The sequence below is a fragment of the Leucoraja erinacea genome, chromosome 10 (genome assembly GCF_028641065.1).
Source record: "Leucoraja erinacea ecotype New England chromosome 10, Leri_hhj_1, whole genome shotgun sequence".
In the NCBI taxonomy this organism is placed as follows: Eukaryota; Metazoa; Chordata; class Chondrichthyes; order Rajiformes; family Rajidae; genus Leucoraja; species Leucoraja erinaceus.
The window spans coordinates 18029255-18048331 of NC_073386.1; the positions used below are offsets into that span (position 1 = coordinate 18029255).

Consider the following 19077-nt stretch of genomic DNA (forward strand, 5'->3'; position numbering starts at 1 on the left):
AGCATGGAAACAAGCATTTCAACCCACCAATTCTGTGCAGGTGATCAATTTGACTAATCTTACATGCATCCCACTTTTTATTCTCTCTGCAGTCTCATAAACGTCCCCTTAATCAATCGCTCAACTTCACACTAGAGGAAATTTATAATGACCATTGATTTGTGCCCACTGTGAACCAAAACATTTACGGTACAGTTGTGAAATTTGGGTGAGGGAAAAGGAAAGGTTTTCACAACCTTCTTCACTCTCCACAACTTCTCCCATGTATGTTTTGCCTGCAAAGTTATTAACCAATCCATCTATATTTTCATCCATGTCATTTACTTGCATCATAAATTATAGATGACCTAGCTCTCAGCACTACAGAACACCACAAGTCACAGGCCTCCAGCCAGTATGATGCCCTGCCACCACTACCCTCTGTCTTCTTTGTGTAAGCCAGTTCTGAATCCAAACTACCAAGTCCTCTGGATTCTGTGCATTTTAATCTTCCGGATAAACCTACCATGAAGAACCTTGTCAAATGTTTTACAAAAGTCAATTTATTCAGCATCCACTGCCCTATTCTCATCAATCTCCTATGTCACCTCCTCCATGAGGTTAGTAAGACATGACCCGTCTGTACAAAAATGCCCGAGCATATTATCATGTGCCACACTTATCTCAAGATCCATCATGCCTGTCACCTTGGTGAGCACTGATGCAAAGCATTCATTTAGTACCTCATCTGCATCCTTTGACTCCAAGCATAATTTCCCTCCTTAACCTTGCATGGTCCTACCCTCTCCCTAATTAACCTCTTGAGTTTAATGTATGTCAAAAATGTTTTAGGATTTTCTTTAATCTGACTTGCCTCTTCTGACCTTTGTAATTCCCCGCTTTCCCACTTCCTTTATATTCTTCAAAAGTCCTGTCCTGTCTGATTTCATTTTCCTAAATCTCATTAATGCTTCCTTTTCCCTTTTGACCAAATTTACAACCTCTCTCATCCTCCAAGGTTCCCTTACCTTGCCATCTTTATCATTCCTCCTCACTGAAACATGCCAGTCCTGAACTCTGATCAGCTGTTTTTTAAATAACTCATGCCTATCAGATGTGGGCTGACTCAATAACAGTCGCTCCCAATTTACTTTCCTTAGCTCCCGCCTAATGATGTTGTAAATTGACCTCCCATAGTTTAGTACTTTCTGCCAAGGTCCAGATCTCCCCTTATTCATAACAATCTTTATAATTAAGGAGGTGTGATTACTGCTGGCAAAATGCTCCCCCACTGAAACATCGGTCACCTGGTCAGGCTCAAATCCTAATATAAGGATCAGCATGGTCTCTCCCCTTGCTGGATTATCCACATATGGTTTCAAAAAACCCTTTTGGTTACACCGAACAAAACCTCCTGAACTAACGAAGTCCCAATCACCCACGACACCAATCCTGTTGTTTTTACATCTTTCTATAATCTTGTTATACATCTGTCCCTCTATCTCCTGCTGGCTATTATACTATTTAGTAAACTCTTTGCTTTATTTATTCTTGAGCACTAGCCATATTGCCTCAGAGGATGATTCCTCCAGTATGTCCTCTCTGAGTGCAGCTCTGATAGTCCCCCTGATTAGCATTGCAACCCCTCCACCTCATGTACCTCTCTCTGTATCATGTCTGTAGCATTGAAAACCTGGAACGTTGAGCTGCCAGCCCTATCCGTCTCACAACCAGTTCTCTGTAATGGTCACAGCATCATTGCTCTACGTTCACCTGCTTTACCCACAATACTCCTTCAGCTGAAATGCATTTATTGCAATGCGTCAGTCTCACAATGTTTATTAAACTGTCTGTGCCTGTCCTTCCTTTCAAACTTACCAGTTATAACCACTACCTTCTCATAGAGGTCCCTCTACTTGCTGATTCCCACACCCCTTGACCTCTCTAGTTTAAACCACCCCCAATGGCACTAATGAACGATATGGCGAGGATATTGGTTCATGTCCAGCCTAAATGCAGCCTGTCCCAGTTGTATAGGTCCCATCCTCCCAGGAAGAGAGCCCAATGATCCATACATCAGAATCCCTCCCTCCTGCGTCAGCTCCTTAGCTACATATTGAACGGCACAGCCTTTCTACTTTTTGCCTTAATAGCTTGTGGCATGGGTAACAATCCTGAGGTCAAACCCCGGACATCCTTTTTTTCTAACCTACTGCCTAAGTCCGTAGACTATCTTTGCAAGAACACATCTCCTTTTCAACCTATGCCTTTGGTACTAATATTCCACCACAGTCACCATCTGGGACACATAACAATAAACACTCTTGACCTCTGGCTGCTCACCCCTCTGAGAATGTTCTCTGTACGATCAGAGACCTGCTTGACTTTGGCACCAGGGAGGTCACACACCATCCTGGAGTCTTACGGCCTCTGTATCCCCGACTATAGTCCCCAGTCAGTATTGCTCGCCTAGACTTAGCCCTACACGGATGTTCAACAGAGCCAGACATGGTGGTGCTGCTCTGGCTGTGACTTCTTTTTGGCCCCAAATTATGCTCCACAGGAAAAAAGCACTGAGCTACCAGTTGAAAGAAGAATAATGACAGTAGGTTTTACTGAACTGTTATGTGAGGAACATATTATTTGTCTGTCCTTCCCAACAGTGCATGGCATAAGTAATGAGAAGGTAAAGGGGAGGCCGCATATCCATAGCACAGGTACAGTGCACAGTAAAATAATGCCCCTGTCCCACTTAGGAAGCCTGAACGGAAACCTCTGGAGACTTTGCGCCCCACCCAAGGTTTCCGTGCGGTTCCTGGAGGTTGCAGGTGGTTGCTGGAGGTTGCAGGTAGTGGAAGCAGGTAGGGAGACTGACAAAAACCTCCGGGAACCGCACGGAAACCTTGGGTGGGATGCAAAGTCTCCAGAGGTTTCCGTTCAGGTTTCCTAAGTAGGACAGGGGCATAACAACAAGTCTTGAGTATATTTTGTCTTTTTAGTAATGCACGTGAAAGACAGCTCGGAAAATGTTTTAGTCATTCCACTGCAAATCCTTCAATAGGTTCTTGCTTTGCTGTGATTTATTCACAGAGAAAAATACATTTTCTAATTATATTTTCTACAGTTTTGTTATTGAACACCTGCCACAACTTGTATCTTCAGACAGTTGCTCCCTATTAGTCACAATATTTCTCAGACAGTCTCGTCCCTTTAACAAATTAAAATGAACACCAAGTAAACAAATACCTGTGGGTTGAAACGCACCTTTTGCCTGTAATTCCTTATCGAACCACCACTGACGTCCTATTTGCAGGTCAGCAGGTTCCCGACCTCTCTGCGTATGTAAATCAGGGTGCAGCAATTCTGCAGAAAGGAATGGAGTCAATATTTAAGATGAATAAAAGCTAATTAAACTTTGGCCCATCTCTATTCACAAATGCTATCCGACTTGCTGCGTATTTCAAGCATTTTCAAATTTCCACTCGTAGTTTAGTCTTCTCCTCAGCATCTACCCTGTCAAGCCATAGAGTCATACAGCATAGGAACAGGCCCTTTGACCTAACTTGCCCATGCTGACCAAGATGCCCCTACACTAGTCCCACCTGCCCAAGTTTGGCCCATGTCCCTCTAAACGTCTAAGCCTCCTCAGAATCATATACGATTAAATAAAATCACCTTTCATTATTCTGTACTCGTTAATTTAATTAATGTAATTAATTTAGGCCTAATCTGCCCACGCTTTCCCCATAAGACAACTCTCATAAATCAATACACATGAACCTCCTCTGAACTGCCTCCAATATCTTCTCCCTAAATTGTAGGGACTAAACTGCATGGTCCTCTGGATTTAGTCTCATCAATGCCTCCTAGGCTGTAGTCAGACATGCCTATTTTAATGTGCAGGAAGGACTTGATCGAAGACAGACACAAACAGGCACAAAAGACAGACACAAGACAGACACAAAATGTTGGAGTAACTCAGCGGGACAGGCAGCATCTCTGGATGATGTTTCATGTTGAGATGTTTCAGAGTCTGAAGAAGGGCCTCGACCCGAAACATCACCTATTGCTTCTCTCTGGGGACGCTGTCCGTTCTGCTGAGTTACTCCATCATTTTATACCTACTTTAATAGTCTATTCCATTTGCCTTTCTGGTTGCTTGCAGTATCTACACACCAATCTTCTCTGTTTCAGTTACAAATAGGGCGTAAAAACATTTGCTGCTCAATTCAATTTTTAACATGTCTCTTGCATGGAAAATAATTTGACTGGACTAGTTCTGACCTTAAGGACAGGATGTGCGTGGTTGCACGTGCAGGACATTTTAGCTGGCTACGAAAAGATGATGACTTGAGCCATAGTGGATGACCTTACAAGTAGGCCACCCACGGTTGCAGTATATTTCAGTGACCTTTGAGCTGCTTCAGAGTTAAATATGGATTATACACTCACTGTTATTGTTAAGACCTTTGAGGGTGAGAAAGCAAGACAGACATTGATGCAGAGGAAGAATTATCAAAAATGATAAATGACTGAGGCTTTTCTTCCCTTGGCTCCATTTAGTTGAATTTTCTGAAATTAAATAAAGGCTATTTCCAGGTTGTTTTGTTCAAAATGATAATTTGATGAGCATGCCCCAGTGTGAATTACACTTATGCAGGTGACATACAGCTTTGAAAGGGGGACTGGAGGAGGAAAACGATGTACCCCAAGAATCTACAGGGATCAATGCACCTCTCTTGGCCTCTTCCAGCAGCAGAGCAACCACAGCCTAAGGTGTATCAATCACTTGTAATGCTTACCTGCAACTTCCTGTGGCATCCATCACAGGCCTGTACCCATGCCTGGATCTTCTGTCAGTCGAGGGTCAATCATCTTCAATTTCCTGGCCTCAGGATCATCCTGGGGAAGTGCAGCTGACCCCTGCCCTATCTCCCAGTGTGCTACTCCCCACAGTGTTATTGAAGTCACTAACGCTGTACGGTTTGCTCCTCCTTCAGCAAGAAAACAAGACAGACAAGTGAATGAAATTGCCAAACTTGCCAACTTCCCCCAAGTTCAGGACAGTACAGAATGAACACAGTTTGTTCTTTGGGGTTTTCTTTAGAATGAATTATGAGGGGGTTGTGCTAATCCGCTGTTCAGACCCTGATGGACCATCTGAATAACTTTATTCATGGTTTTCTGGGTGCCTGTACTACTTACATCCAGCAGCCTGCCATATTCCAAGGACTACACTAACTTATATACCTACACTAACTACATTAACTTGACATCTTAGTTTAGTTTAGAGATACAGCGTGGAAGCGGGCCCTTCTTCCCACCGAGACCGTGCCGACCATTGATCCCCATACACTAATCCTATTCTGCAGGCTAAGGATAATTTACAATGAATGAAGCTAAATTAACCCACCTTGTTCCTGTGCGTTTCCCGTCACTGCCATATTGAAATCTGAGGCAACCCACATGACGTAGCAGAGACCACTATTGGCCTCCTCAATGAGATTTGGTTGGCTGCATCACCATGGAGCAATCTATAGGCCACACGAGATACTTTGTTGCCTGCTACATACTGCACCATCTGGCAAACAAGTGAACAGAAGTCTTGCATGTGGGCTTTCAGCAAGAGAAGGAACATCAGGAAACACAGAAGAAGTGGGAGAAAACAATAATGGGGGAAGTGGGTCACCATAAAAAAATGTGGCAATGTGCCAGTGAAGCAGGTAATGCTGAAATAAGCAGAGATTTGGCTACATTGTCAAAGCCTGTTTTAAAGCCCACAGATATCATGACATAGACAACACCATGGTGTCTAATTCTTCTTCCTAAGCCCTTTGCTCCTCGAGGAAGCACAGGCCATTGACAAATGTCCTCCACCTCACTCGGTTGTTGGCAGTTCTTTTGAGACCTCCCCAGTTGAGCCCACTCGCAGACATTTCTGTCTGGACACTTCTTCTCCAGCTGTTCCTGGGGGGACCTCTTTTCCTTTTTCCTTGGGGGTTCCATTTCAGGGCTTGCCGGGTGATGATGGTGGCAGGTTTCCTGAGGCTATGTCCAACCCAACTCCATCTTCTCCTTCGAATTCGTAAGCCAATGGGCTCCTGGCTTGTTCTTTTCCACAGGTCCACATTGCTTACTTTGTCTCTCCACCAGATGTTAAGTATTCTCCTAAGGCAGGTGTTAATGAATGTTTGCAGCCTGTTTGTAGTGTGTTTTGTTTTCGAAGTCTCTGATCCATACAGCATCACCTGTTTCACATTTGAGTTAAAGATGCGTATTTTGGTGTTGATTGAGATGTGTTTTGAGCTCCAGATCTTCCTGAGCATGTTAAACACCACCTAAACCTTATTGGTTCTACTTTTTATGTCTGCCTCTGCCCCTCCGGTGATGTCCACAACACTGCCCAAGTATGTGAATGTTTCTCCCTCCTCTAGAGCAGTGCTGCGCATAAGGATAGGGTTGCTGGTTTTAGAGTGGATCTTCATCACCTGTAGTGGGTGTAAGACCAAGTTTTGTTGCAGTTTGTGAGATTAATAATCTACGAACCCTACAATGGCCTTTTGTTGCTATCTGCTGAGAAGCCTCAATGACATTTAAAAGATTCAGTTGAATCCTTCCATTCTCCTCTGTTGGGCCATACAAGCAAAAACTTTTAAAAGACAATTTCAATAATAACATTTCTTGTTACTTGAAAAGGTTATTTTGTCTAATGTTTAGCCTGTCATCAGTGGCAAAATCATTGTGTGAGGCATCCAACGATAGACCCAAAATTAAAAAGAATGTCTTGAGAAGTTTATTTGCTCAATATTTTGCAATCCCCTGTGACTTCCTCTGTTACAGATGCTTAGAATAACGGCACAATTTACATCAGCCTGGGCACTTTGCAATTATTGCTTTTGATGTCGTTACCCTTAGGGCCAATACGATCATGACCAACATGTCCTTTGATTAAGCAACCTTGCAGATTTGAATCATTTGTGATACTTGAGGAGGCAGGAGGTCATTTAACTTTATAAATGTGTGTTTGGGATCACTTTCACAAGTGACAGCTAATAAGATGTGTTATAAGATAATTGCCTAATATATTAAAAGGTATGCTATAGAATAATGGGCAAATGGCGATTCTTTCATTTCAAGACAAATTGCTTTCAAAATCCACTTGATCAATTAATTTTAGAGAATATGTCAGTGCAGTTTTTGCTTTTTCAGCATTGTAATTTGGATGCTTGCATTTTGAGAGGCAGCCCTAGTAGTGTTAGAAACATTTAAAATCTATGAGAAGAAGGAAGCCATTCAGTCCATCCTGATCATCCTATCTTACATCGCCTTTAGTACTTACAGTTTGTTGCTCGTAACATCCAAGTTGTGCCTAAATTTGATGGAATTGCTGTCTCTGCCATTCCTTCTGGCAGTGAGTTTTAATCTTCTACCATATTCTACCAAAAAAAAATTTAAAAAAATTGTTCGGCACGGACTTGTAGGGCCGAGATGGCCTGTTTCCGTGCTGTAATTGTTATATGGTTATATGGTTATATGTTGGGGTGGAAGATTGCAACCTTCACGTGGTCCGCCCTGTTTCAACAAATGCAATCAACCTGGCGTGCACAATCAAATAAGATCAAATAGAACAAGTTGTCCTCCAACTTTAGGCCGTGCACGCCATACGCAAGAAGAAGACCATATGTTGGGTGAAAAACAATTTCAGAATTTCCCCTCTAATTCTTCCACCGATCATTTTACATCCATACCAGCTGCGTTTTGACTGCTGAGGGAATTAAGTCAATCCTAGGTTACTTTGTCTAGACCCCTCATAATTTCATACATCATTTTATTGAAATAAGCCTCCTCTAAGACTCTGCTGTTTCGAAGCCAACACCTTCAATCAGGATGAGGCCACACACAAACTGAAGGAATAGCACCTTATATTTCACCTGGGCAATTTACAACCCAATGGTGTGAATATTAATTTCTCTAATTTCAGGTAACTCTTGCATTCCCTCCCCTCTCTCTCTCTCCTCTTCCACTCTAGTCGTCCTACCAGTTCCACTATGTTGCACCCTTGTATACCTCTTGTTATCACACCTTCCCCAGCCAGCAATAGGCACTATGGGCTCCACACTTCCAGAGGTCATCTGTTGCTGGCCCTGATTTGTTCTGACTTTTTTTCGCATCCAGTTTATTCCCCCCACCTCTACTTTCAGTCTGAAGAAGGGTTTCGACTTGAAACAACACCTATTCTTTTTCTCCAGACATGCTGCTTGACCCGCTGAGTTATTCCAGCATTTTGTGTCTATGCTCAATCTAAGGTCATGGCTAAAATGTTCCAGCCCTAAAATATACTTGTAAACCCCCTCTGTGTCCACTCCAATGCAATCACATCCTTCCAGTAATGTATCTTCAACGGTAAGCAGAACTCAAGTATTACGCTCTGTCAAGCAAATTTATTTGAGAGCTGTATCAATATCGTTCTATTTGAAGGTTATTTCTGTGTAAAACTGCTGGTATGGATGCATAGCCATCACTGACATCTGGAGAATCCCTCTCTTCTCTAAAGAGAAGCTGATGATGAAACTGCATTGGGAGTAAAGTCTATTTTGAACTTTTGATCTTTTTAAATATATATTACTCTTAACAGTAAGGAGTTCCGCAAATAGAATGTGAAATGTCAATGACGGATTCCCTCTCTATGAATAGAACAGCAATATCAGGCTTCAGTTACCTCTTGGTAATGAGGTCCCCGGTTACTGGAAGGGTCTGCACTGAGCTATTAATATGCCAGCTATGCATGACCATTCCCGATGGAAGCTTCACTCTTCATTGGATATGGAGGTGAAGGGTCAGGGTCAGTATATAAAAGCTCAAATATCCTGTGAGTGTAGTTTACCGGTGCAGAAGGTTGAAAATTATGCCTCCCCCTATCTGTGGCCATTCTGAAAGATTGGCCACAAAGTTACCTTCACAGCGGGATATCTCCTTATGTTAAGATGAAAACAAATGCTTCAATACCCATGCTTCAATGATTTGTGATCTCCTGCTCTGTATTACTAATAACCCGCATTACAATGTATTAGTAAGTCTTTGCCTCCTCATTGTTCTGCAGTTTCTTCTTTGTACAAATGTAAAATCAAATGTACAAGGGTCTCGACATAAAACCTTTTGAACATAAAAAAAAAAGATCAATGAAATACTGTGTGTCACACAAATGATAAATTGTTTTAAATATACGTGCCGACTTTCAGTGTTTCTCTTGCTGGTCAAGCGTTGTCTTGGTTTTAAATTTATTGTCTTTGTTTTATAATCCCTCCATGGCCTCACCCCAGTTCTCTGCTGGTCCAATTCTGGGCTCTTGTGCATTCACAGTATTGGGTATATGCTGTGTCACTTTCTACCTGGAAACAGTGGTCAATAGATGCAGGCTATACCAGTTTACATTTATAGCTCTGATGGATAACATGACTGTATGCTCCTCCTTTTCCATCCTGAATATGCTGCTGTCTCTTCCTGGAAATAATATTCCTGTTCTTCACTCGTGTGATCTTTTGATGAATCTTGACATGTGATTTAATTACACAACGGTGGAAGAGAGAAAATTGACAGTGAGTCTTAAACTCTGCTCAATTTTCTATTCCGTCGATTTACAGAAGAAAATTGTTTATTTGGGTCAATTTGATTTTACAGACGTGTACTATTATTTCAACCTCTTAAATATGCATTATCTTTATAGTTAACGTACTGTAATTGCAGTATGTACTATCTACAATATGCACTGCAATAATTTGGCAAAGACTATTTCACTGCACCTCCTCCAACTCCATTCCTCCAAAACCTTGATGGGCAAAAGAGCAGCAGAATGTCACACAATTGTATCAGGCCAAATAACCTTAATCATCAAGTTGGTGCTTGGTAAATGTACCAGCAAATGAGCCACCTGACATAATCCCGATACTCTCAACTAGAATTTTTCAACCCATCATTCAATATTCTTTCAAAAAAGCAATTCACCTTCTAGCCACATTAGTCCAAACAGTTTTTATTCTTCCTCTTACTACAAGATCTGTGTTGTTTAGACTGGCGATCCAGTGACAAATAAGTCAAGATATAACCTGAAAGCTATTGCAAGTGCAAAGAAACTATTCCAGACTAAGCTGTAGTCATAGGTAGATGCTCGACCACTTTGACAGGGTTTTAACACTATAACCTTCTACAAAGCAAAACTGGGTGGTTTAAGTAGCAACGATACATAATTTCTGGATGAACTCAATGCCTGTTATGCATGCTTTGAAAGGAGAAGCAATGACACCTACACGAGCCCCAAAGCTCCAAGAGGCCCTGTGATAGTCTCTGAGGCTGATGTTAGACAATCCTTCAAGAGGGTGAACCAACTCAAAGCATCCGACCCATACAGCTTGCCTGGCCTATTACTGAAGACCTGTGTGGATTAACTGGACAGAGTATGCAGGCATATCTGCAACCTACTTCAAAAGGGCATCTATTGTACTGATGCCCAAGAAGAGCATGGTGACGACCTGCCTCACTTACACCCACCAACATGCAGTGCTTCAAGAGGCTAGTTATGGCACAAATCAATTCCTGCCTCAGAATTGACTTGAATCCACTTCAGTTTGACATTTGCCATAACATATCAACAGTTGATGCCATCTCAATGATTCTCTATTTTGCCTTGGACCATCTGGATGACAAGAATTCCTATGTCAGACTGCTGTTTATTGACCATAGCTTGGTGTCAGGACAATCGACCCCCTCCAAACTCAATCTCCAAGGCCAGGGCTTCTGTGCCTCCCATTGCAACTGGATCCTTGACTCTCTCATTGACAGACCTCAGTCAGTGCAAATTGGTAACAACATCTCCTCCTCAATGACACAAGTGCCCCTCCAACATAGGTTTACTTCAAGACAGTGTACCTAACACCCTGGTCTACTCAGCGGGCCAGGCAGCATCTCTGGAGAAAAAGGATGGGTTATGTTTCGGGTCGGGTCCCTTCTTCATAGTTTACCTGACCAGCTGAATTACTCCAGCATTTTATATCTATCCTAGGTACATACCAACATCTGCTGTTCTTTCGTACACGCCCTGCTCTACTCTCTATATACCCACGACTATGTGGCTAAGCACAGCTCCAATGCCATCTATAAATTCAACAACGACACCAATGTTGACTGAATTACGGGCTCTGATGAGCCAGTGTAGAGGAGAGATAGAACACCTGGAGTCTCCATAAAAATAAGGGATTAATCGTAAATGTTGGAAAAGAGAAGTCGAGAGATCATGTGTCAGTTTTCATTGGTGAGTTAGCATGGAGAGAGTCACTAGCTTCAGAATTCCTGGGTGTTATCATCTCAGTTGATCTGTCCTGGGCCCAAATATAGATGTAATCATGAAGAAGGCCTACTTTCTTACAAGGTTAGAGTTATGACAAGCCACCAGATACCTTCTCAAACTTCTACAGATGCACTGTAGAAAGTATACAACTAATTATATTATGGGCTGGTATAACAATTCAAATGCACAGGAACGTAAAAGGCAGCAGAGAGTGGTGGAATCAGCCTAGTCCATCACAGCTACAGAGTTCATCACCATCAAATACACCTACGTACGTGAGGTCCTGCCTCAAGAATACAGCATTTATCATCAAGGATCCCCAAAATATGCGCCATGCCCTATTTTTGCTGCTACCATCGGAGAGAAGCCTCGCGCCCCACACCAGATTCAACAACAACTCCTTTCCGACAAGCATCATTCTTGAACTGACCCTAATCTTATCTCTGCAGCGGATCATTATGGACCTCTTGCACTATCATGGACTTGTCTTCTAATTGTGAATGAACTGCAAATACTGGTTTATCAGGGAAAGACACAACAATGCTGCAGTTAGAAACATAGAAACATAGAAAATAGGTGCAGGAGTAGGCCATTCGGCCCTTCGAGCCTGCACCGCCATTCAATATGATCATGGCTGATCATCCAACTCAGTATCCTGTACCTGCCCTCTCTCCATACCCCCTGATCCCTTTAGCCACAAGGGCCACATCTAACTCCCTCTTAGATATAGCCAATGAACTGGCCTCAACTACCTTCTGTGGCAGGGAGTTCCAGAGATTCACCACTCAAGAGTCAAGAGTCAAGAGTCAATTTAATTGTCATTTGGACCCCTGGAGGTCCAAACGAAATGCCGTTTCTGCAGCCATACATTACACACAAATAGACCCTAGACACAACATAATTACATTTAACATAAACATCCATCACATAACTGTGATGGAGGCCAAATAAACATATCTCTCCACTGCACTCTCCCCCCCCCCGATGTCAGAGTCAAAGTCATAGCCCCCGGCTGGCGATGGCGATTGTCCCGCGGCCATTGAAGCCACGCCGGGTGGTGCGAGGTCGCACACCGGGTCTTGGTGTTGGAACCCCCGGTGTGCGCTCGCAGAGTCCGCGGCCATTCCAGCCGCGCGGGGCAGTGATGTAGGCCCCGCTCCAGGAGCTCTTCGACCCCGCAACTCGGGCGGGAGAAGTCGCCGTTGCAGAAGCCCCGAAAAGCGGTCCCCCTCCAGGGAGCCGTGGGCTCCCCAGCGCCGTCGTCCACAGACCTGTCGTTGGAGCCTCCGCATCAGCAGCAGCAGCAGCAGCAGCAGCAGCAGCAGCAGCAGCAGCAGCAGCAGCAGCAGCAACAGCATCAGCAGCAGCAGCGCTCCTCCACCGCTCCACCCGCTCCGGACTCGGCCAGCTCCGCGACGGCGACGGTGAGTAGCACCAGAGTCCCCGGTCTCTTCCTGTTGGAGGCCGCTCCTCGTTGCGGCCTCAACGACGACTGAGACCCGACGAGAAAAGGTCGGGTCTCCAGTGCAGGGAGAGATTTCAAAAAGTTTCCCCCCCCCTCCCACCCCACCCCCACCCCCCCCACACACACACACCCCAACATAAAATAACAAAAACTACATAAAAACACAGACAAAAAATAATAAAAACGCAGACAGGCTGCAGAGGCCGCTGCTGGCCAGAGCCGCGCCGCCTACCGTCTATCGATTTTTCTCTGTGTGAAAAATGTTTTCCTCATCTCGGTCCTAAAGGATTTCCCCTTTATCCTTAAACTGTGACCCCTTGTCCTGGACCCCTTGTTCAGGCACCATCCCTGGAGAACATGGATAGGTGACATTTTGGATCGTGACCCTTCTTCAGACCAAAGGGCCCTGGCCGAAACATCATCTGTCCATGTTCTCCAGGGATGCTGCCTCATCCGCTGAGTTACTCCAGCATTTTGTAACTTTCCTCTCAAATTGTGTTTTTCATTTTCACTGTCATATATAACATGTATAATTTCTGTATCATTTATATTTTTGTATGATCTTTGAATCTACATGCCTGTGATGTTGCTGCGTGTAAGATCTTCAATGTAGCTGAACCTCAATGTACTTGCGCACATGACAATAAATCTGACGTCTCGTTATCCAGTCTTGTGGCCAGATTTCTTAAAGTATGTTATCATCATATTTCTCGGTAATCCACTGACGATAGTACACACAGCCTGAGGAGACGGATTTGAAATATTGACAGCAGATTCATTGTTCCTGCGCTAAACCACACATGCCTGGCAATTCCAAACTTGTAGTCTGTTTCTCTGTAATTAATGTAAAAAAATCCAGGCTGCCAGTACTTTTTTACAGAAGTATGCAAGTGGAGTTCAGGATGTGACTGTGTGCAGTTGGGAATGATTCCTTTGTCACCTGTACCACGTATGGGGGCGGAACGGTGGCGCAGCGGTAGAATTTCTGCCTTACAGCGTTTGCAGCGCCGGAGACCCGGGTTCGATCCCGACTACGGGTGCTGTCTATACGGAGTTTGTACGTTCTCCCCATGATCGCGTGGGTTTTCTCCGAGATCTTCGGTTTCCTCCCACACTCCAAAGACGTACAGGTTTGTAGGTTAATTGGGTTGGCATTTAAGTGTAAATTGTTCCTGGTGTGTGTGTAGGATAGTGTTAATGTGCGGGGATTGCTGGTCACTGCGGATTCAGTGGGCCAAAGGGCCTGTTTCCACACTGTATCTCTAAACTAAGACTAAACTAAATTAAATGTACCATGTATTTCAACAGCAAAAATCCTGCAAGATATTCATAATTTATGTTGTTGTATTTCCACAGGCAGCAGTGACATACAGACAGACCGACATGAAAGACAAATGTTTGGCTTTCATCCAGAGCCACACTAAAGTAGGTATTGAATAAGGTCAACTTATACACCAGGTGGTGGGCCTCTCTTTTAGATTAATTGGTTTATTTACTCGTCTGACAAAAGGAATCCATTGAAAGCAAACAGACCACAGGCTTGCACCGCCAATTGTTTCCATTTACGCAGATTGAAAAGATCAGTGTTTCGTCACGTTTGTGGTCCACCAAACTTACAAAATAGAAGTATCAGTTTGAAATAAAGTGCTGTTAATTGCTGCATATTGCCACAGAAAAACGCTCAATTATCAACAAGTATTTTTGAATTTATCTTTTAATGGGTTATTTATGACTGACATTTATCGAGTTTGTGCTCTGCTTTCCCAGGAAGACTGCAGAGTATAATTTGATTTTTTATCATGGATTGATTGATTGAAAGCATTGATACAGGCCCTGCGGCCCATCTAGTCCAACCCAACCATTGATTACCCATTTGCACTAGTTCTATGTAGGAAGGAACTACAGATACCGTTAAACCGAAGATAGACACAAAAAGCTGGAGTAACTCAGCGGGACAGGCAACATCTCTGGAGAGAAGGAATGGGTGATGTTTCGGGTCGAAGAAGGGTCTCGACCCAAAACATCGCCCATTCTTTCTCTCCAGAGATGCTGCCTGTCCCGCTGAGTTACTCCAGCTTTTTGTGTCGACACGTTCTATGTTATCCCACTTTCGCATCCACTCCCTACGCACTAGGGGCAATTTATGGTGGCCAATTAATCTACAAACCTGCAGTTCTTTGGGTAATGGGAGGAATCAAGAGCACCTGCAGGAGACCCACGTGGTCACAGAAAGGTTGTGCAAACTTCACACAGGCAGCACCCGAGCTCTGTATGTGGGACCCAGGTCTCTGGCGCTGTGAGGCAGCAGCTCCACCAATTGTCCCACTCTGCCAAATGTTGACATACGAAAGATAAACCTCATCCTGCTCCATTCTTTAAGTTATTGTTTTGAAAGGTGGAAGTTTCATGAGAATTGGAAATGTATTTCCATCTGTTCATTTGGCATAATTATGTCTGGAATAAGTAGCCACTGCATCCTGGGGAATGTTGATCTGAACCCCTCTCACCTATAGGCACCATAGTCCATTTGTACTTTGTATTTAGACAATAGACAATAGGTGCAGAAGTAGGCCATTTGGCCCTTCGAGCCAGCACCGCCATTCAATGTGATCATGGCTGATCATCCCCAATCAGTGCCCCGTTCTTGCCTTCTCCCTGTACCCCTGACTCCGTTATCTTTAAGAGCCCTATCTAGCTCAATCAAATTTATTCACTTGTACTTTGTATTAATGTACTTGAACATATATACTCAACTTGGCTTGTACATGCTGGTCCTCACTGCAATTATTGATCATCTTTGTTATCTTCTTGGCTTGCTGCCACCAACATCTGCAGCTATCTTATCATATGCAACTGAGCAATTTCCCCACCTTTCGTCCACCTACCATTGGAATTTCCAAAATTTCCATCAGGGTCCCAGAATTTGGAATTCTGTTATTTAATATTTCTTTGGATCTCCCAATGTTTTAAAGCCCCACTTCTGGAAATCCTCTACCAGGTTCCGCAATTAGTATTTCATGGAGTGCACTCTGCCTAATGATCTGCCCAAGGCATTGTTTAACATGAAAGATGCTGTAAAGTATGTTTAGACAACATCTGTTCATGGTTATTACTCAACAACATATTTGGATGAATATCCCTTTCTTCAGCTTTCTTCTCCTGACTTTTCAGTCTTGACTGGAATTTACTTTCATGCCGACCTTTACCCTCTTGGTCATTTTTCTTCAAATCTTTAAACTCGTAATTTTAACGAGTTTTTTTCCCCCAATGAAATCAGACAGCCCAGGCATTATAATGGGTGCATAACGTATCTGCACTGCCTTATCGCTTTTTTTTAGTTTCAACCAGCTCTTTCAAAGGACACTCTCCATAAGACAGTAGGATCTTTCATACATGAGTTTGGGATACAATGATCTCGCAATGGGCTGATAGTTATTTTATTCAAAGACCTGGCTGGGACATCATTGTATCTTGTCTGCAGAGACTGTCAGGTGCCAAGAAGAACTGGGGACAAAAACAGTTCAGATAGATGAGTTAATTTTAATGTTTTATTTTCCTTGGGGACTAGGAGATCAGAGGAAATGGAATTTGCCATCTTTGCCGGTCCCGACAACGACTTCCAGTCCACTCGCTCCCCACTCCCGCCATACTACGCCCTTTATCCTGGCACCAGTGATTATTTATTTTGTTACTCAGGTAGCAGTATTCTCCTGCGAGATTCAATCAGGACACTGAAGACGATAAGGTCAGGAACCAAAATATCCTAGGCCCTGAGTTGCTAAGAGCCAAATTTCACTCCTACGATTTATACAAGCGATTAAAATTGGTTTTAATATGTTAGCAGACTGCTTAACAGTGCATCACAATCACACTCTGTGTTGCTATCACCTAGTTTACCCTCATGCACACTCCAGCAACATCCATTGGATGAGATTTTGCTTGATTTTCTGCTATGAGACCAAAATAAGCTTAACTGAAGTGCTGCCTTTTGCTGATTCATTCCTGGTCTCAATATACCACGGTCTATATGAATAAACGATCTCTAAGCTTTTGTTTTAAAACTCTTATTGGTCTGTAAAAATTCTAAATGATTTTTGCTGTTTGCTCCCTGTGTTGATCTTCTTATTTCAGATAATCCAAATTACATTTAATTTCTCCGATTTAATTTCTGTGCTTTTCATTACACACACACACACACACACACACACACACACACACACACACACACACACACACACACACACACACACACACACACACACACACACACACACACACACACACACACACACACACACACACACACACACATATATATAACTTCTTGGAATTGACGGCAGCAGAAAAAAGCTGATCCTTCAAAGTCCGTACCACATCATCGATCGTGATTGGACATTCAGAGTCTCCTCACATCTCCCACCCCACATAAATAGCAACAAATTATATGAGCATGAAGCACTGTAGGTATTTTTACACCAACACTTGCTTGAGCTAAGTTACTAGGCAGTTGCCATTGACACAGTATCGTAAACACAAGTCCACCATTCTGCTGCCAAGAAGAGGCATATGGTTCTCCCAAAAGAAACAACATGAAGCAAATAGAGGTGTAAATTTCACAAGTTATAGGAGTAGAATTAGGCAATTTGGCCCATCAAGTCTACTCCGCCATTCAATCATAGTTGATCTCTGTCACCTAATTCCATTTTCCTGCCCTCTCCCCAGAACCCATGACACCGGTTCTAATCAAGAATTTGTCTATCTCTGCCTTAAAAATATCCACTGACTTGTCCTCCACAGCTCTCTGTGGCAATGAGTTCCACAGATTAACTACCCTCTGACTAAGTTCTTCCTCACCTCCTTTCTAAAAGAGTATCCTTTAATTCTGCAGCTATGACCTCTGGTCCTAGTCTCTCCCATCAGTGAAAACATTCTTTCCACATCCACTCTATTTATGCTTTTCATTATTCTGTAAGTTTCAATGAGGTCCGCCCTTACCTTCTAAGCTCCAGCGAGTGGATGCCCAGTGCTCTCAAATGCTCGTCATATGCTAACCTACTCATTCCTGGAATCATTCTTGTAAACCTCCTCTGGACCCTCTCCAGAGCCAGCACATCCTTCGTCAGATATGGGGCCTAAATTTGCTCACAGTAATCCAAATGTGGCCTGACCAGCACCTTATCGAGCCTCAGCTTAAAGGCTGAAAAAGGTTTACTGGAAGCTAAAAAGGTTGCTGGCGATGGTGGGAAGGTGAGAGATCTTCCAGTGTAAAACTAGTTCTCACCTAGGAAATGCAAAGAATGTACCAGCAAGTCATCCCGTTAAGCTTTAGTTATTTCACTCTGTACATTTGAACTGGTGGATGTGAGTAATTGCCAGCGTACTGCACTAACAATACACGCTGAGACCGAAGATAGACACAAAAAGCTGGAGTACCTCAGCGGGACAGGCAGCATCTCTGGAGAGAAGGAATTGGTGACATTTCGGGTCGAGATTGAGACCTGTGTCCCATATTAGCATGAAGCGAAACGTGTTTAAGAGAGGGAGAGATTGTCAAATGAAGAGGATGATTTTGCATTTGCTGGTTAATATTATTACCACTGGTAATGATTTCAGTGTATAACGGAGTGTTTTTTAGAAATAGTAGAACATGTTTGCGCAGCATTCTGTTCATGTGCTAGCAGTCATTTCCTATAATAAAGATGACCAGCAAGATTTTGCCATTAGCAAGACTTTAAAAATGTGATTGCATTGCACATGTTTTGGAAGGGATGCTGCCCAATTTATGATGCACATGCATGCAGCCTTTAGGCCTCAACACTGCATAAGGTACCCTTTAAGCATCCAACCTACATATGGGAAATACAAAGGAACTTCATTGTACCATATAGATTCAATGCTAATTTTAGGAACCCTTTGTAAAATTCTTATTTTCTACATAATGACACAGAGAGAGGCCAATTGGCTCTTGGCTCCATGCTAGCTTCCATGGGAACAATGCCAATATTCACATTACCCCTCTTTATTTCTCTTCACCGGACTACCTCTACTGTCTCATTCAATACAGCATGTGACAAATATCCCCAGTAAATGTAATGCTGACAGGAAGGAAGGATAGGCATAAGTGCTGATTAAAGCAACCATCAGTTTTATGTTTACTAGTTGGAAACTCATCAACTTTTCAGCCAATCCTTAAATTTATTTTTTCTGTTGAAGTGTTGTGCCACTGAACTGTTAGTTTTAGGTCAACACTTTCAGGCACTTTGCCTCTTGCAAAGACGCTATTCCCTATTAT

The 19077-nt window shown here is 43.1% G+C and overlaps 1 protein-coding gene across 2 annotated transcripts in view; it reads left to right on the plus strand.

Moving 5' to 3' along the window:
• LOC129700856 (BTB/POZ domain-containing protein 19-like) overlaps positions 1-19077 on the plus strand; it is a 124252-nt gene that overhangs the window by 73222 nt on the left and 31953 nt on the right. For both annotated transcript variants that reach the window (XM_055641621.1, XM_055641619.1), the window contains exon 5: positions 14142-14210. In XM_055641621.1, the coding sequence (XP_055497596.1) occupies positions 14142-14210 (69 nt within the window). The remainder of the gene's footprint in view (positions 1-14141; positions 14211-19077) is intronic.